Raw genomic sequence first — 20,719 nt, forward strand, 5'->3', positions numbered from 1 at the left:
AAGTGGAGAAGACTCCTCACTGGCACTGCTTATGGTTTATTTGTAGCAAAAACCATGGGGCTTCCAGGCTGCCTCAGGAGCCCAGGGGATTTTTATGCCATTTGTCAAGATGCAAATTGTTTTGCTGCTTTTTTCTCTCCCCAAACTCTACCCCCCCCAACCATTTGTAGCAAAGCTGCTCTGCAAACTTTCCAAGAGAGACAGGGACCCTAGGGGAGATTGCAGCAGTCATTAGCAGGCTCATCAGGGAGAGACTGGAGCATGTGAAGTATCTTGCCCCTCAGGCTTCCAGCTAGGGCCCAGGAGGCTTCCTTCCTACATTGTGTGCATCTGCTTCCCCTTCCTCCCCTACCTTCCCAGGGAAGCATGCTGCACAGGAAAACTCAGATGGAGATAGGGGCTGACTGTGAAGGGAAGTAGCTAGCCTTGAATAACTCTCAAAGTGGATCAAGCTAAAAAGGAGCAGAGCCCTCTTTGGGTATGTCTACGTGGCAAAATGCTCTCACACACCGAACCAATGGAGCTGTAAGGAGGCTTGGCAAACCCCCGTGATGACTCTGCCTCATTTAATGAGCTCCTGGAAAACATCACTTCCCACCTGGATTTGTATGACAATGCAATTCTTTCACCTGAAATGCTGACAATAGCAACCTCAAACTCAGAAGGAGCAATGGGATGCATGAGGGAGGAGGAAAGGTGCCTATTCCCTCAGCTCTGCACCCAGATGTTGAGTAGGCAACCGTCGATCCTCTGAATCGTGGTGTGTGCAAAGAGATCTAGTGAATGGATCCGTTTGTATATAGTCCTGTGACCATCACACCAAGACCTTCGACGCATATGCCTATTGCTACTCCCGGCTCCTCAGCTAGCTACTTATCCTCTTTCTCCGTGAGAAGTCCCGTCGTTTCCTGTAATGCTTCCCATCCACCTCAACAGCCTCTACGCCGACCCAGCCAGTTTATTCCTTCTCTGCATTACTCGCTTGTCCTGTACCGTCCCTCACAAGCTCTGCTCGCCTGTTAGTTCCCTTCACAGCTGTTCCACATTGATCGTCACCTTTGCACCAGCCCCTGCGGCCTCGTTACCACTTCCGACAGCTGTAGAAAGGGTTGTGGTAGAGAGAGCTATACTTACCGCGGGCCCTGTAAAAGGAGCGTGATCACAGTTCTCTTGCCAGGACTGGTTGAGGCTCTGGACGAACTCTTGGAAGAAAGCATGAGATTGGTTGAAGATGGAAAATCCCAAGACGTTCACCCGGTCATCCAGCAGGCTGTCCAGTCGCTGGAGGGAAAACTCCTAAAGCAGGGTAGCAACCCAAAAGAGAAAGCAGCATTAGGCAATGGAGTACAGTAGCTAATTCATTGCCAGGTCACGGTGCAAAGGGAGGGAGGGAGTGCAGGTGGTGGAAAGCATGTGCTGGATGGTTGAAATGCATCCACCCCAGGCTGCTGGCAACCAAGAGTCAAGATCGTACGACGGCTGGTAGCAAGTCAGGACATGGAATCGGCTGGTGACCTCTCACTCCCAAGTGTGGCAGCAGCTGAGCTGACCACCAGAAACTTCAGCTCTTGTGTAGAGGCCAACAACTAAATGGGTATTGGAAATGGACCTCCTTTTGCAACCCATGACAGTGAACCTTACAGAGCATGATGGACATATTGGCAGGGAAGGTAGGGGGGATGACTGGCAGGGCTGTGGAAGACTGAAGCCATATTCTCAGCAACAAATGCCGCAGCAACTTTATATCCCTGACACGCCATTACAACGAGATCAAATACAGTGTGGAAAAAAGAGCTGTGTTTCCCCACCAAGGCACTGGGAGAACCAGTGGGGAAAGGAGCTAATGAAGGCATGGGGAGACATGGGAGCCTTGCAGCTGACCAGGGGAAAGTATCTGGACAGCCAGAGAAGCCCCAAGGGGTTTGAGGACAAGTGGAGGTTTGGAAGAGGTCCACCCAGGACAGAGCATCCGGCTCAAGGGGAAGAGCCCTGCAATTAAGTGGCATATTTCACCCCCACCTCCTAGTCCCCAACTTGCCACTACCCAGCAGCAGCTGTCCTGCAGGCAAACAAATGTCTTCAAAGCCTCCAGGGCAGTCACTCCAGTGCATTTCCCACTGTCCCCCCTAATTCTACACACCACTTTGATGGAGAGGGTCCCATCTCCCCCCATCACTTGTTTATCAGAAAGGACCAACAGACCATTTTCCTTTTAAAAGAGGGAGGAAGCAGCCCTGGCCCAGCTCCAACCTCTAGAGAGATCCTTGACAGCACACCGTTTCCACGCTACAGCCTTATTCCAGGAGTCACAACTGTTCCCTGCCATGGCGGAGAGCTCGAGGCACACAGCTGTCCGTCTGAGCGGAGGGGGACTCCCAGCCCTCCCAGTGTGACAGACCACGGAGACACCTGTACAGAAAGAGCCTCCGGCTATTTCATCATCTATTTCTTGCCTCAGAAATAACCGCTGATTGGGCTCTGGCCAAGGCTTCGAATACCAGCTGCTGAATTTACCTCCTGCCAAGTGCTGCTGTTTTCCAGATAGACCATTTCAAGGGTTTTAGCTCATGTTATAAGCAGGGCACGCGCACAAGCAATTAAACCAGTTCTGTTACCCAAGACAGGCCTAGAAGGTCCCTGCTTCTCAGTCAGTGTTTCTTTCAGGACTTTATTTCTTGAGACAGGGGACAGTCATGGGTGAGTAGCAAAAGGCCCTTGGTGATGCTGGGGAGACAGCAGAAAGGGGACGGAGTGCATGGACTCCTGGTTACAACCTGGGCTGGGGAGTTGGGCACCTCCGGTTCTAGTCTCAGGTCTGCTAGCCACCTGTTGCTTGGCTGGTCGCCGTGTCCAAGTTTGCTTATCTTAAAAGGGGGATACTGCCTCTTTCTTCACAGGGTGTTAGCACTGCTGTAGTAATTAATGGCTGTGGAGCCCATTTAGGCAAGGTCTATGGCACCTCCCTGCAGGGAAACAAGCACTGCTTTCTCACTCCCTCTGTGCCAGCACCCAGTCTCATCACCTGGGTGATGCAGACAGCACAGGAGGAATGGAGGGACTGAGTGCATGCCCAGGCAACCCCTTTTCAGCGCCATCTCAGACAAGCCTGAGCGCACCTTCTGATGCCTCCAAACCATCTACTCTGCTGACATGCCAGGCTTAGGCATGCCCAGAGTGAACTGTGAAGGCTCTTTTCGCAGTGGCATGTGACCCAGTTATAACCTTGGACCTGCAGTTGTAAGGTACTCACAATTACCTTATTTTGCTGTGCCATCTGGGGCAGGGCCTACTCTTTTTTTCTGCATCTGGACACAGCTTGTACTGGGGTACTCTGGTCTGCAACTGAGGCTCCCTGGTGCTGCCACGGCTGTTGACAGCAAGCAATGCAGTGATGCCACAAGGCCAGTTTACTGTGGAAGTTTCCAGTCCGCCTGACACTATCACTGGGAGATCATTTATCTCTGGCTAATTGCTAAAATGCAGATAGAAGGTGGTGACTGTGATTGAGGAAGCTGACAGAGCGCCATTGCCCTCCATCACTAACACGAATGCCATCATGTTTTTTTTCTGGCTGATAGGAACGATGACTTTAAATTTCAGAGATGTGGAGGGGCAAGACTCCTACAACAGCCTGGCGAGCTCCTGTGGGAATGAGATCAGACACAGAATTAAGTGCATTTTGGACACAACCGCATTAACATTAGGCAACATGAAATTGCCTGTGAACTATTGATTCATTTGACTGATATTATCCTCCTGTTTCCCTGACAGGTTATCCATTTACACTCTGCATCCTGTCAACCTGCAGCATGAGGGCAGATGGCTAATGAGACTCTGGGCCTGAGAAGATTCTGGATGCAAAGTGCCATGGCAAGTGGCATGCCGACGCCTTGCAACACAGCTCCGTGGCTGCAATGGTAGGCAGGGAGGGAAGGGGCGGGGGTACCAAGGACCTGCAGTTCTGTGAGATCACCTCCACTCTTGCTGGCTTCATCATACAGGCGTTGAAACTGAGGCACATGTTCCAAAATGGCCAAATGCAACGCCCTAGAGGTTTTTGGCTGACCACAGTGGGCCAAGTACTCACAAAACTCCATGTGCAGGAAGTGGGAGCTGTGGGTACTCAGGGAAGTCATACCCTTTTGGTACCATTCAGGACGGGTCTACCAAAAGACAAGGCTTCCAAAAAGCACTGGTTTTCTTGATTATATTCTGATTGATGGGCGTTTTCTTTGAGGCAAGGTGAGCTCCTTGCAGGACTGCCCTAACTGTCACATTTAGTGCTTTTTAGCGCTTTGCAAAGGAAATCATAACCACATGTACAGATCGGGAAACTGAGGCAGTGGGCAATAAAGCCTGAGGTCATGTGGCAAAATACCAGGGCAGGGCTGGTATTAGTACCCAGACCTTGTGAGCACTAATCAGGTGCTCTGTCAACTAGCACACTGTCTCCTCAGGGGAGAAGACCCTTGATGGCACGCTGACAAAGAGAAAATGTTTGCAGTAGTGAACTGTTAATAAGACTTTCTCAGTCCAACAGATGCGGTTCCTAAAAGTGCAGAATGCCCTCGCTCTCGGTCTTTTTCTAAGCCAGCCTCTTGATGTTAAAACCCCCTACAAAGTAAAAAAGTAGTTCCTTCATATTCATAATGCACCCCTCCCTAACGTCTGGGTGCTGAATGTCCTCCAGATAAGCCTATTTGCACACAAAACTCCTCTATACTCCCACCCCCAGCTCCAGCCCCCTCTCAGAAATGACATCAAAAATAAGTCATGACCTCTGAGATGACTATGGAATGAGATGTGGATTAAACAGCTCCTGGGGGAGATGCATCATTTGGAACTGAATAAAAGGATCTGGTAAGGTCAGAGCAGCTGCAGAGGGGGAAAAGGTGGCAGTACCTGACTGCTTTAGAAGTTGCCTCTGCCCCCTATTTATTTCCCCTTCGGCAGCCTCTCACGTCATTTGACATTTTCAAATCCACATTTTACAAACACCACCTCATTTGCCATTCGAGCCCTGTGCCGCTCAGCTGATTTTCAGAGCTGGATAACCCATCACTCAGCTCTCTTCCACCTGCTGCCAGCCAAAGGGGATATTTGGCTTTTCAGCGATGCACTGCATCTGCAGCAGTTCGGCCCTGATGCTTTCTGTGCTTTGCTGTGCAAGCTGCAGGCTTAACCAGGGTCCTGGCGGGAGGTGACTTTCAGCCATCTTGTGGGCCCCCTTCTCCACACATAGCGAGGGATTTGTCCTCATGCCATGCAAGCTAGGGAACTATTACGCCCATTTCTTAAATGGCTGGGTCAGGTACATAGTTGGGATTCAAACCCAGGCACCTCAGCAACCCTTAATACTGACCTTGACCAGCTACTTTGGGTAGGGACAGAAGTTATGTATAAACCGGTTTAAGTGATTAGAAACTAGTTTCAACCTGGAACAGAACACAAGTTCAGTGCACATAAACCAGTTTCAAAATGGCCGAAACTAGTTTAAGATAAACCTGGTTGAATGTACTATCAGACTTAACTGATTTAGCTGAAGCTGGTTTATGGAACTTCTGTCCAAGCCCCTTCCTGGTTCAAGTTAAATCACAGTCCCCCAGCATCCCAGGATGCTTTGCAACCCTGCGCTGGGCTCTGCCATCCGCCGGAGTAGCGCAGGGTTGGCCCTGCCCTTTGCTGTCTAGCCGAGCAGCGTGGGCTGGCTGACAAGGCGGGGCGGGGGGGAAATCCAGCTGGGGACACAGCCCAGTCTGCCTGGCGGGGGTGCAGCACCTCTGCCAGACTCTTCCCAGCTGGAGTGGAGGGGGTGGGGGCTGGGGACAGCAGGCTCAGGCAAAGGAGGATTAAACCATCATCTTCCCTCTCCCACCAGCATGGGACCCCAGCTGGGGTCCGCCTGGCTTTTCCTCCCTGCTCACAACACAGCATGGCCTGGGACCCCCAGAGCCCCCGCCCCAGCCAGGGGATGATCCAAGTGCACCTTACCAGTGGCCAAGGCAGGGGTTTCACTTGGGGCAACCCCGAAGCAAAGGCCAGATTGGGAGGAGGGAAGAGAGCAAAACCAGCCCCAAACCCAGGTGGGGACATTCACAGAGCACAATGCAGAGGGACTGTGGTGGCAGAAGTGGCCACTCCATCCCGGACATGGGCCCTCCTGAGCAGAGGGACCGTGGCTGCGGGGGGGTGGGACGGGGTAAAGGGCAGGGCAGGGGCTCAAGCATGTGTCAGCGCTAGTCTGGGGCAGAGCCAAGATGAACCAAGCATACAGCTGGGGGGCCAGCTCCTGTCTGGTGGCCCCTTCCACCCACTGGAAAGTGGTGCCAGGCCAGCCTGAGCAGTGTATACGGTGCAGTCTCGCCTCAGCAGCACCTGCAGCTGGATAAGGACACTAAGAAGCTGGGCAGTGCGATGCTGGAGGCCAAGCCAGGCCAAGCACCAGGCTCCTCCATGTGCTCCAACACAGATGGGAGCGAGGGCTCCCCAGGCTGTGGTCCCATATTGGTGGGAGAGGGGAGGTAGGGAGGGTTAATCCCCCTCCCTTCCCCACCGTCACTTGTGGACAAGCCGGGCAAGGGCTGCTTCCCCCTCCAGGCACACCCTGGCTGGGGTCCCTGCAGGCCAGGATGGGCTTTAAACCCCTCCCCAGTCATACTCAGCCTGCTGGGGCCTGGCCACAGCCACCCCCCTCAGCTCAGCTTCCCTCCAGCCTTAGGGAAAGGGGGGCTCATGCTCTAGCTTGAGCACTGCAGGCACATGGCTGCATTTCCTGAATCAAAAGTGAATGTCTATTCACTTGCTTGTCAGTTCAGTCTATGCAGGTTAGACTAACCTGCAGGATTTAATCAATTCAGGCTCGGGCTTTTTAAATGTCTCTATTAACTGTTGCAGCTAACAGCGAGGAACAGTCTGCTAAAGTACATTAGCTTGTCCCAATCTTACGACGACCACTCTTCCAAGTCTAGATGTACCCAGTGTGACCCCTGTTGAAGCATTATCTTTTGCAGACAGTCCACGTACTGAATTTTAGATAGCATATTGTTCTCATGCACTGTGCTCAATATTAGCTTAACCCAGACTGGGATTGGGACTCTGATGCTTTTGGGGAGATCAGATCTGAGCTTTCTGCAGCTGCGATCTCTCCCATTACAGAACACAGTCACTGCCACCTGTTCTCTTCCACGGCCACTTCTCTCAAGGGGATGCTGTTTGCTCCTGGCACTTTCTCTGCTTCTTAGCCCTGAATGGGAAGGATGCTCAAGGCACACAGGATGCGAGTGGATCTTTGGGCAGTCTCTCTTCCCTTCTTTCCTTTCATAGTCACTGATGTGTTTGCTCCCTCCTATCTACACGGCGGGCGGGTGCTTTTTTGCAGGATGGAAGATTGCTTTTCAGGTAATAACTCCCAAGAGCAAGGAGCTGCTGGGAGAATAATTCATACCTGTCAGCCAATTCTATTTAATGGGAGACTCCAAGCTCTTAAACCCTCCATTCTAGCCTCGCCAGCCGCCTCCTCGTTCATGCCGCCTCTCACCCATTGATCTCCTTGGCTAGAGACAGGTCATCTGTCCTTCACAGCCAGCTCTGTGCTCCCCAGGGCTCTCTTGTGACAGGAATTCACATGCACCAGTTCATAGCCTGCGCGTTTGTCCGTCTGGATACCTCAGGGACATGCAGGTATGGACAGATCACAAACAGATATACACCCACTTGCAGGCTGCTCCCACACCCACACAGGCACTAATATGGATGCAACAACAAGCAGTTTTACAGAGAGACTTCTCTGGGCTGTCCACACCACAGGCAATACTACCATGATGCCCACCCCCTCCCCTCATGTCTCCTGCACATATGCCAGCTTCTTCAAATTGGGCAGTGGAGCCATCCTACTGTGGCCAGGAGCACATCTTCAACCCCACTCATATGCTGCCTCAGGTGTGCTTACTGGCACGCGCTCTGGCTAATTTAGGCAGTGACAATGCCATATTTCCAGGAGTTGGCTGGTGTGGAGAGGGAGTGAATTGAAGGGATAGGGTTGCCAACGCTCCTGGATTGGCCGAGAGTCTATTGGCACCGATCTCCCGGTGACTGCTGAAAGCAATCTGGGAGATGGATATTGTGAACGGGTTGAACAGTACAATTAATGACATTACCTCATGTTGGAAGGAAAAAAAATGTCCCAGAATAGCTTCAGTCAGAGTTGGCAATCTTATGAAGGGGCAAGTCAGCACAGACCTGCCCTCCCAGTACTGCCACCGCTAAAGCAGCAGGCATTGCCTTTCCAATAAACCCCTCAATTCAGGCCTCTTAAAGGACCTCACCAATACCAGCGCATTCAGACTCTGAGCAACACAGACAAGGACTGTCATCCTTCTTTTACACGAAGGAAAACTGAGGCATGGAGAAGACCAGAAATGTCAAGTGCCTGCTGATTTGGGGCACCCCATTTGAGACCTAGGGATCAGCCTTTCAAAGAGGCAGACAGAGCACCCTCAGTCAGCACTCGCTTCATGCAACTTCAGGGCGTGAGGGATCAGGGCGTTGGGGAGGGGGTGTCTGTCAAAACCTGGCCCTAAGTGCCTGAAATAGGGCACCCAAAATTAAATGAGTCTTTCTAAAAATGGAGGCCTTCGAAGTATCTTGCAAGAGGAGCAGTGAGTCTGCAGCAAAGGCAAGGACTCCAAACCCCAATTTCCTGACTCCCAGTCCAGGGCTGTAACCACTAACTGCGCACAGTTAAATAATAACACTTAGCAATTATGCAGCGCACTATATTTTCAAAGTACTAGGCACACATTAACTAATTGAATACAAAGGAGTTCCCCAGGAGACAGAGCTAGAGGAATTATTATAGGATGAAGTCACTCTTGGGTTTCTGCGGCTCTTCACGCAGCATTCAACGTGCGCTCCCGTACTTTATGGCAGCAGACAAAGCCGCCGGAGTGACCCAAGCCTTTACATCTTCAGGAGAACCTGCCTAATAAAAGCAGCACAGCCGGTCCCTGTGTCTCATAGTCATGAGTTTGATTTTGGTGGCATCACCCACCGTGAATTACCATCCCAAGATTTACAGGCCATATGTTCTATTCCATAAGGGATATAAACTCCTCAGAGTCGAATATACGACTCAGTGCAAACCTCTGACTCATGCGCTGTGATCCCAAATGGGGCCTGATCCTGACCAGAACTGAGCACCCACAGGTTCTCCTAATCGCCGATGCTGGGGATTGTATTGTTTCAATTGAAGCATTATTGAAAATCTCCGCTCCTGCTTACTAGTTTCTTTCGGCTTCTATCATAAATAGCCCGCATATGTATACTGCTTTTATAGTGTCATGTTCATCACCGCATCTCAGAGTGCTTTATTAACACGTCTAAATCACCGAGCCTCATGTTCTCCAGGCTGCAAAATGGAGTGGGGCTGTATTACAGATGGGCCAACTGAGTCACGAAGAAAGGCGAACCAGAAAACGCCCCAGACTGAAATCCACAGAAAGACCCCACTGACGGCAGCATGGCCTGAGCCCACAGTTCAGCAAAGCACTTAAGCATGCGCCTGAATTTGAGTATTGTGCTACAGCTTGGTGCTCGGTTTGCAGTTCAATAGCAAACTGAAAACACAGCCATGGAGAGAAACTTGGGAGTCAGCTTCAGGTCTCCGTCAGACACGCTTGGTCAGTGAATTAGCATTAGAGGCTGACCGCAGCCTCGAACCAATCCCTTTTAAAGCACTCACATATTCCCTGCACCACATACAAACTGGGTTTCCAGTGCCAGAGCCAGGACACTTGGCTTCTGTTCCAGGCTCAAGGAGACTTTGGCCAAGTCACCTCTGGTCTCTGTCATCTAATTTCCCCATCAGTTAATTCAAGCTAATCATACCTGTGCCGCTCAAGAGGAAACTGGGGCTTCATGTTACAATGAGGCTAGAGATCTTTGGTTGGAAAGGGCTAGACAAGCAAAGGATTATTACTCTTATAACAACCTGCTGATAAGGAAATGTATTTTAAACCCGAGACTCAGAACCCATGAGATTCATCTGCATTGTCATGCCGCCGGTCTCACTTGAATGACTGGCTTCTAGTAATTGCTTATCTCTGACTGTAGAAAAGACCAGTTTGCTATTGTTCGGTTCTCTGCATCAGCTATCGAGTTCCTTCTCATTTCATCGATTGGGCCAGCAATATTGTTTTGTATCCCCATTGCGTGCACCGACTCTCATGCCATTACTAGATTCTTATCTCCCTTTTAATAACCCAGATCACCCGGGAAGCCAGGAGATAGCAGCACATTTCCCCCTTTCACCTTCCTGGCAGCTCAAAACACCTGCCAGGATGTGCTCACTTTGATTTTTAGTGGCACTGAGACCTTGACAGGCATGTGCATCATCCTCTTTTAATTACCCTAAGGGCTGTATTGGGTTTTCAGATCTGCTGATTAACAGCCTTTAAGTGATCTCCAAATGTCATTGCTGCTGCTCCTGCTGCTGGGGGTCTAGATTAGGTTATGGTCCAAATCCTCAGCTGGTGATAGCCACGCTTTAATGGGATCACCCAAACTTCTGGTCCTTCTGGCTGCCACAGATGCAAGGCTGACTTACAAGATTGGCCTGGCAAGCCCAGAACATGCTGCTCCTGTTCCCTGTCTTTAATCAATGGGTCAAATCCAGGTATTCCTCCCTCAGGGCAAACTCTCAGTGAGCTCAATAGTAGTTTTGCCTGAGTAACAACAGTTTATGCTTGGAAATTATATGCAGTGACTTCTATGCAGGGATCTCAAAGCACTTCACCAACGTGGGACCAGACCTGCACTTGGAGTGAACAGGTATAACCCAACCAACCCGACTTCAGTGCTGATTTACACTAGCTAAGGACCAAACCCATTCATGGGCGTGCACGCTTATTTCCACTTTAGAAGTGGGTGAACTGAAGCAGGCAGGTCTCAAACCCTGCATCCCCTGTTCAAACGAAATTCCTACTGGCCATCAGTAAGTGTTTTGCCCTGGCAGGGACTTGAGAAGTACCACAGGGCTCGGGTGAACGATACGGCAGGCAGGATCCACTTCTCACACATACTAGAATAAATCTAGTATAGCTCTATTGACGTCTGTGAAATGACTCTCTGTTTGAACTGCAGCAGCGGGGCATGAAGAGTTGAACTTAAATGTCGTGAGCTGTTTGTTTGTTTTTTATCAGCACACTTCTCATCTTGCCCATGACCAAGCCCAAGGTAGAAGGGAAAGGAGGAGAAGGTGTTGGCGCCAAGGTGTGACACAGCCCACAAACAGTTACTCCGAGAAGGCAGCTAAAACATGCGAGGGATTCCCTGCTTTACTGTAAATGGCCTCTGGCTCCATGATCTCTTTATCACTGATGCAAACAGTTATCAGTGTGATAAGTGGAGAGGAGAAGAATTTGTACTGAACCCGAGCCGTTGGGGCTTGAATAAGTGAGGTCCCAAAAGGGCGCTGCCCCCCAGGCACACATTAAAAATGAACAGATGGACACACCAGGGACCAAAGTAATGGCACTGGAGGCCCGTGTGTGGCTCCAGGTTGATGTTATGGATGGGACATTTGGCCTTTGAGACAGTCAATCGCTCACAAGCCTGGCACCCTTCCCACGAAGGCACGTTAGTCCTCCTATGTTAGATGCAATGCACAGAGAATACCCATTTCTACATCTCTGGATTTGGTTGCCTTCCAGGCTCAGTCATTGAGTCTATTAATCATGTCTGAGATGCTCTAAAAACATATTTATTTACCAAAGTGCATGGAATTATGCTAAGTGCTTTACAGTTTTCCTGAAAGGCTCAGTAAGTTTATAATATATTAACAGAGTCAATAATTGTACAATAAACCAGACGTAAAAATCAATTCCCCTGGCAGAAGAAAGTCATAGGACCAACAAGCAGTGGCCTGTTGGGTGTGGGCAGACATGCTGATACACTGGACTACATGCGCCTGCTGAGATCTGCTGTCCTAATGACCCTTGTGACTATTTGGGGCACCTGCCCGTGGCTGACTTGCGCATTCTTGCTGATCTTACGAGGTTGCTGCATCATGAACGTCGACTGCATCACACCCCTGCCGGCCCAAGGACAACGGAGAACTGTTAAACCTTAACAGCGTCCATTAAGCCACTGAAACCAGGTTTCTTCCACTTCTCTGCTTCACTCCCAGTCTAGCCTCCTAAACCACTCAGCCACTTAACCTCCACTTAGGCGGCTCTCAGGCCGCCCTCCTAAAGGATCTTCACATGAATGAAGAACTGCAGCTGGAATCTGCAAAGCTGCCTAGATGATTTGGACACCCAATTCCTATTAATTTCCAACTGAGCATCCAAACCAATTAGGCAGCTTTGAAAACCTCGCCTGCTATGTAGAGCCATCTCTTCACAGATCATTGACAAACACAAAACAAAACAAAACTGATTTATTTGGGCTCCGGCGATACGACACAGCAGCTGTTTTATCAGCACACAACAACCCCAGAAAATGCTGTCAGGGAACAAAACTACATACAATGAAGAAAGTGCCTGACTCAAGGCGCCACTAAAATGTCTTTACACCTTCCTTCTTACACTAGTAATTTTAATAGTTTCAATTATTTCCATCTTATCTCCTTGATAAATGCACTGAAATTTAAACCCAGCCCCGGGTCCATATAATATTATTAAACTCACACGCACACACGGCAAAACAGCAACGAGCTACACAGAATTAATGACCTACAAGGAATTAATTCTAATCTTTGGCTTTTGGAGACATCCAAAACCTCTCATTCTTTGCTCTGCTGGTTTCAAATATTTCCAAGGGTAGGAGATGCAATTATTTGTATTTTTTTTGCAATTCACAGTACCCTATCTGCATCGCTCTATCTACACATCATCCTTATTATTATTATAAATCAAATGTCAACATGGCTACAATTTTTCCTCCAAACCTTTATCAAGTCAAATTTCTCTGCTAAACAAATTGTTTTAATTATTTTTTTTTTCTTAACAAAGCCATTTGCTATGTTTTAGATTACAGGCTGGGCCTTATGCTTAGGTAAAGGCCAAGAAGGAAACAACTGTCCCCTGCATAGAGCAAGCAGGTCCCATGTGCCAGCTTTCTCTCTACTCCTGAACCAGGTGGGTGGGGAAAATGGGTAGATTTTCATCCCCAGAGCAGCCATACAGATGGGTAAGGTGGGATGAGATGGAAATAATGCTACATGGGGGAAGCATTTGCTATTGGTATCAGTAAATTACTACCCCTCCAGAGCAAGGAGAAGGCCAAGAGGGCCTTCATGAATACAATGCCTGCTGAGACCCCTTTAATGTGTGCTGAATACACAGATCCACTGAACAGCGGGGTTGTAGGTAGGTGGGTAAAGGGGCCAGCACTCCACCAGGGGCTTTAATCCCACTCCATGTCCTTCTCCTGGTGTTACCGCAACATGGGACCTTTTTATCACAAAATAAAAACAGAGGAAATGCAGCCACCTCTAGGGTGGATGGAGAAAAACTCCCTTCTCATCAGCACAGAGGCAGAAAAGGATGTTGGAGTCGTTAGTGATTCCAAGATGATCATGGGCCGTCAATGTGAGGATGCGGTAAGGCCAACCACACCTTGTCGTGCATCTACAGATGCATCACGAGCAGGTTCAGGGAGGTGATCCTCCCCCTCTGCTGGGCACTGCACTTCAGGAGGGACGTGGACAACATGGAGAGGGTCCAGAGGAGGCCACTCGCATGATCCGGGGGCAGCAGGGCAGGCCCTATGAAGAGAGGTGACAGGACCTGAACCTGTTCAGCCTCCACAAGAGAAGGCTAAGGAGGGATCTGGTGGCCATCTATAAACTTACCGGGGGGGACCTGCGGGGAACGGGAGAGTCCCTCTTCCCCTGGGCACTCCCAGGATTAACGAGGAATAACGGCCACAAGTTGATCGAGAGTAGATTCAGGCTAGACATCAGGAGGCGCTACTTCACGGTCAGGGCGGCTAGGATCTGGACCCAACTTCCAAGGGAAGTGGTGCTCACCTTTACCTTAGGGTCTTCAAAAGGAGGCTGGATGAACACCTTGCCGGGGTCGTTTGAACCCAGCATCCTTTCCTGCCCATGGCAGGGAGTCGGACTTGATGATCTGCTCAGGTCCCTTCCGACCCTACACTACCAACTATGGACCAACCAACATACAACACCTTGTAGAGTGTCCCCAGTTTAATTAACTAAGGAGACTTGGAAGAAGGAGTACTTTGTAGGAGGACCCTAGCACTGATAGAGCAGTTCTGTTCTAGGACTGTCATCTCAAGCGCTGTGTGGCCTGTGGCAAGTTGCCTCCCCAGTCTGAGCCTCAGTTTCCTCATCCAGCATTCAAGGATAACACCACTCTCTCCTCTGAGTTTCGGGGATGGAAAGCATTGCACACAAATGCCCCTTCTTGGAGTTATTCTAGATTCTGGACAGCCCTGGGGAGGAGCTGGCTCAGCCCCCCATGACAACAAAAGGGGAGCTGATTCTGCCACAGGTGGAGAAAGGCATATAAACTGCCAGTTGCCTGTGAATCATCTTGTGGGTGTTTCCATGCAAGTCCTTGCCTCTCAGTCTCAGCCTCTGTGCACATGCATTGAGAGCTGAGAGGTCCTTCATTTGCTCTTGGAGCCTTTGCTAAAGCTTGGCATCTGTTTCCCCAAGCCATCCTTCCTCCCCGCTGCACTGACTCATAAGTAACATTTAAGGTCTGTGACTCACTGATCTTTCCATGTGGCACCCAGCATCCCCACTCCCACAGCTGAGAGAGAAAGCCAGGAAGTCATGGTGCCTAACTAGCCATTATCTAGCATGCTCTTATTACAATGGCTGTAATGAGCTTAATGCCAGGAGGTATAAACAGAGATGCCCTCCACTGCCTTGGCATGCATGCAACTCAGCTTTTTAACCTCCCTTCCCTTCTCTTAGGCTTGATTATTTTTGCCATCTCCCACATATTTAATATCCGTGCCTTTAACTATCCATAATGTCTATTCTCTTTCAACAAGGTCTGCCTCCATTTAAACCATCTTTCTGCCTGCTCTCCCAGACAGCAGTTCACAATGATTTTATCTTTCCTATTAGGCAGTGATTGCAAAACCTCAGAGGGTTCATTAGCAGCTTGATAATCCCTCCAGATTTATTAGTTTAAATTGCTCACTCCCATCTCTCATCCCCATTTAAATATTACTAATTTCCTTAAATATCTCTTCCATCTGCCCAGGTTTCGCCCAGTGTCACCTTTCTTCTTAATGATCCCTGTCAAAACTCCAGTTAGCTCTTTAGAGAACTGGTCTTTTGCAAAGTGGTAAAATAAACTGGAATAAATAGATGCCCTTTGTGATTAATTTCCAGGGAGAATGAATGGCCCTAGGATTCATTCCTTTCTAACCTCACCTTAAAGTCATGCATAACCAGATTAGAAGAATGGGCTTGAATTGCAAATTTCAGATTCTGATCTCAACTCAAATTCTGAACATGCCCATGTCCAAATTCAGAGACACGATTCATTGCTCCAGACATGGCTCAGGGTCCCATCGTCCCAGGCTCATATCTTTCACGATTTGATTTGTGAGAGGACCTACAACCCCTGGTCACCCCACCCCCCACCCCGTGCTAGATCAAAAGGAACAGGCTCAGTAGTTTTTGCTCCAGAGTCTGTATGTCATGCGAGAGACAAACGGGGTGGGAATGTGGCGTGTTTTGGGTTTAAAACGCTTCACTCCTGAAAATACTGTACATAGTATGCCACGTGTCAATACAACAACAGATACACATGACTGTGGGTAGTGGTTTACCTTCAGAACTATGGATCTCATAGTATTACACTGCATTTCTCACAGAGTACCTCGAGGTGCTTTAGAAAGGCTGAAGACCTGAACCTGATGCTGTCCCCTATGAGATGGGAATGGCTCTCTCCATTTTTACAGGCTGGAAAAATTGAGGCAAGGAGAAGCTTATTGGTACTTGTCTTAGTTCACGTACAAAGTCAGTGGAAGAGCTAGAAATGAAACCTTAATCATTATTATCATCATGCTCATCATCATTACTATTATCATCATCTTGAACACTACTGTTATTATTATTAATAATACTACCAATAATAATATTCTTACTAGAACAATGGAGCCTTTGGGCTAATAGCCATGAAGGAACAAATACCACCTGAAAAAGGTAACCCTACATTTTGGGGTCCTACTGGCTTCAACTTAGCTTTCAAGGTTTATGTCACTGCTCAGCTCCTCAACTTAAGGTATTTCTTTACCTTTCATTGAGTTGCCAATCTTCTATATTGATTTAACTAGGACTAGGACTGAATGACCTATTCCTCAGTGGATGGCACCGACTAGGGTTAGGACCTATGGATTTTGCTCCGAGAAGGAATTGGAAGGCTATTTGAAAGCACAGAATTTCTCTCTCTGATGCCTCCTTTCACAAGCCATCTCCTTGTGCCACTTCCCACTTGCTCTCCATGGTGTTGCCTGCTCCTACGTGTAGGTTACCCTCCCTGCACACTTGGCTCCATCTGTTTCTGTCTATCGCCCACCCAAACACACACAGACACGCCGCCCGCTGCAGCTCTCGGCTTTCCTGGCACACGCCCGCACGGGCATAAATATTAATAGACATTAGAGAATCAAAGTATCATTTGGGTTGGAAGGCGCCTCTGGTTCATCATTTCATCCATCCCCCTGCACTAAGACATGACAGATTTCATTACTCCTGCCCCATCCTTAATAGATAGTCTCAAGTGAACTATTGCTGGGGATTGCAATTTCCCCAGCCCATGTGGCAGATTGTTTTAGGGCCTCGCAGCTCCTTTAGCTTGAAAGTTTCCCTAATGTTTATTCTGGGCTTCCCCCTGCTGCTACCTAAGCCCATTACTTCTTGTTTAGCACAGTGCGTGGGGATTTAACCGCATGATCTCCCATTAATGTTCTTAGGAGCTGTAAAGCTAAATTGCCACTAGCTGCATTGAAAAACACGCCTCTCCCTGCCTGTCACAGGTATGCAATCACCCTTGAGCAGTCTTACACGTGCACTCAGCCCCTCACTAAGACATGACCAGGACTCATGTCATGGCTTGCCCTGTCCATACGCTGCCACCATTGCACCAGTCCCCTTTCTCCCAGCAATAGCTCAGCTGATGTAAATGGTCTTAGCTCTCTGGATCTGTGTGGGTTTTTGCCAGCTGAGCAACTGGCCCAGTGCCTTAAAGAGAGTGTCCCCGCCAGGAAAAACTTTTAAAGGGAGGGGAGAGGTAGGGTTAGACATGCTGTCTTCCCATGTTTTGCCTTTTGTACTTGAGAAACCCAGAGGGGACAAAGGAAGGGTCCTTAAAAGGATGATTTAACTCTCTGCCCTGGGTTTATGCTTCAGGTGTCTCTAGCTGCCCAGGGCTCAGTCCCAAACACTCTACTAGTAAGATCAAACTTTACTCAGGTAAATAAGTGGGTTATAGGGTAAGTAGGGTTCCAGAATTGTCTGCTGGTGCATCCTCCAAAGCCCACTGAAATCAATGCAAAGACTTGTATTCAGTGAGCTCCAGATCAGGCCCTCAGTGCCAGGCATAAGCTGGACACGATGGGATGAAGAGAGTACCACTTATAGCAGGTGCAGACAATTATTTTGGGTGAAGGGATGCTTACTGAGTTTTGGCAAACTGTTGAGAGCCGCATTTCCCTTTCTGTCACAGGGAAGTAGGAACAGCCCCATGGTCCCAGGCCAGAAGCCTCTGCTAGGCAGGGGTTTCTGGCTGAGGGGCAAAAGCTGGGCAGGCCTTGCTGCTGGGTCCTGCCACTAGCTTCCTCTGAGTCCTACTGCTCTTCGCTCCTGTCATCTTTGACAGGCAGCTAGGAGCAAATAAATATTAATTTTCTAATTTTTTAGGGGTCCCATGGGCTGGATAGAATGGCCTGGTGGGCCAGATCCGGCCTCCAGGCCGTATTTTGCCCACCCCTGACTTATAGCAACCCCTCTCACCCCCACTGCTCTCAATACAAGATGAGAAAGGAAGGGCTTGCAGCTGAAGCACAGCTCTCTCTTGTCCAAGGTCCACATCCTTCAACCTACAGGGCAGGAGTGCCCGTTTAGTACTGATGTTAACTGGCTCTGCCGTTTTGCCATTCCACAGGGCATCACTGGTGGATCAATCTGTTTTTATCACATGGAGGGCAGGGCTAATTTCTCTCTCGGCCAAAGCCTGGATTCTCGGACACCCCCAAATACCTCTGGCTCGTCAATGCTTTTCCACTCCCTCTTGCGCATGGCTCTACCAGACACAACCCAGACTCCCACGGGACGAGCAGATCAGTTGTCATTAGTGGGACTCTATATGCACGGGATTGGAGCTGAGGAAATGTCTTACCAGGTTAGTGAAGATATATGTGTAATAGGCTGATGCCATTCCCAGTTCAGCTGCCTGTGAAGGAGAGGAAGATCAGATTAGAGCAGGGAGTAACCGTCTTTAATCTCAGGGACGGGAATAGGACAGACTGGGCTGGATTCACTTTTCACCCTTATCACTGTACATGGACACTGCCATCTTTTGAGAAGCCAGAAAGGGCAGGACACAGATGTACAGTTTCACCTATGAAATTAAAGTTACGGGACCTGATTTTGCAGAGGCAGTGAACATCTGCAGGTCTCAGTGAAGTCAATGGAAACTGCAGGTTACTCCAACTGCAGCAGCGCTGAAGGACTCAGACAGGGAACATCTGATCTAACCTTGGGCTACAGGCCACAGACTCCAGTCAGTGACTCAATATGGCCCTGATCCTAACAGGTGAATACAGACCAAGGGAACAGGGAAGGAAGGGACAGCGGTATAACGAGTTTCAGCTGCAAACATGCCTAGTAACAGTGATTTTAGCAGTCCCAGATTGCCATACTCACCAAGGTCAGAAGAATAAGCCCAGAGCCCAGCCTTGCAAGAGTCACAGCTATTTGGCTTGGACTACAATGGTTTCACTGATATAGCCCCAGGTATGAACACATGATGCCGGTATATAGATCTTACAGCCATATAACTTACTCAGCCTCCCATTATACTGATAAAACTCAGTATGGGTGCTGTACCACTTCAACTATACCAGCATCTTTAAAACAATCTAACTGGTGATCATAGACAAGCTCTCAAGGACAGCACTGTTTAGGAACATTTTGGGTGGAACAAGGAAGAGCAGGCAGAATTGTCAGTTTTGTAAAAAAAAGAAAATGTTGTGCGGCAATTTTTACCCTCTCCTTTCAGGCAGCCAGGCACTCACTCAGTATCAATCCCACTCCTGATTCAGCTCAATGTATTTTTTCACACTGAAAATGTGGGAAGTTTAAATGTGCTCACACTTGCCATATACAGCCTCTGTTGCTTAGCACTAGGCCTGCTTCTAAGCGCAAACGAAAATTCCTGCGAAAGTAGCAAATTCTTGGCAAAAATATTGGCAGAATCCATGGGGGGGGGAAAAAAAAAAATCACAGAACAAAACACCAAAGATTTTACAAACTGTTCAGCCTTTCACTGCAAACATTAGGCTGCAGAGAGGGAAAAAAGGGAAAGCTTCACCAGAATCGGAGGGGATAAGGCTGACATGCCCCATGGATCTTTGCCCACAAACACCAGCCAAATTTAGGCTCTAACATCCTGCAACTGATGATTAGCCTGAATGAACTCTGATGCCTCCACAAAGCCTCTAGGATTTAGCAGAGTTGGAAGAGGTGAATAAAGAGAAAGGGAATGGGAAAAGGGGTTAATGGGGTGTAAGTCTGTGTAGAGAGGGAAGCACGGCTAAATAAATGAGTGTGAAACCCCAGAATTCGCAGTGAATGAGGAGCCGGTTACTGGAGCAGATGCTCAGGAAGGTGGGGAATTAGCCTGCAAATCCTTTGGAAAGCAGGAGACGGCAGTTCCCTGCCAAAGAGCCAGTCTCGAATCATGCTCAGGGGACTTGGCAGAAAGTTTTGCCAGGCAACCCTTCATTATCTTGGAGGGGGTCTCTCCACTTCCCCTCTCCTCTTCCCGCCCCACCTGGAGGCTGGAGCTGTCAGAAAGTGCAATGGGTAAGGAAGAGGCAGGGATTGTGGCCCACTGAACTTGCTATGGCAGGGGTAAGCAAACCACCCGGGGTCCGATGTGGGGATGCACAGGTTTCTTCTGCTGCCACTGTTTGTCTCCATGATGGCATAAGGAGAGCACCTACAGATGAAGTCCCATGTCCCTGGACTGAATCCAGTAACTCCATGGGCCACAGGTTGCTGAATGCTGCTTCAGGCCGTAGGTAAAGAAGCTAAACAGGGCAGATGCAACATTGCTCCCTGCAAGCATCCTGCCACAGCAGGGACAAGGCCTCAGGGCTTTCTCCCACCATCTCCCTCGGGAGGTTTCGTGCAATATTCACAGGTGCAATACATCTGTGGCAGGAATGATTGGCGTGACATGGCCTTTCAAAGGGAAACCAACAAGTGAGTGTGTAGCTAGTCACTGGAGCCTCTCTTGATCAGCTGAAGGTGAAAAACAAAATGAAGGGAAAGAGGGAGAAGATCCCCCAGGATCTGTAATGCCAGTGCTCTGCACCTACCATGTGCACGCAGGTTGCTAAGATGGGATTTTTAAAATACTCTGCACTGGACAGAATCGAGGTGCTGGTGACTTCAGGGGGAACAGAACTGGAAAATCCTACACTTCATGCTCTGCAGTCAGTAAGC

At 49.1% G+C, this 20,719-nt stretch overlaps 1 protein-coding gene across 1 annotated transcript in view; it reads right to left on the reverse strand.

Moving 5' to 3' along the window:
* Positions 1–20,719, reverse strand: part of GRIK4 (glutamate ionotropic receptor kainate type subunit 4) — a 212,931-nt gene that overhangs the window by 59,105 nt on the left and 133,107 nt on the right. Inside the window, 2 exon segments of the mRNA XM_019547060.1 lie at positions 1,135–1,296; positions 18,387–18,440. Of these exon segments, the coding sequence (XP_019402605.1) occupies positions 1,135–1,296; positions 18,387–18,440 (216 nt within the window).

The sequence above is a fragment of the Crocodylus porosus genome, unplaced genomic scaffold (genome assembly GCF_001723895.1).
Source record: "Crocodylus porosus isolate Cpor-Errol unplaced genomic scaffold, CroPor_comp1, whole genome shotgun sequence".
NCBI lineage: Eukaryota > Metazoa > Chordata > Crocodylia > Crocodylidae > Crocodylus > Crocodylus porosus.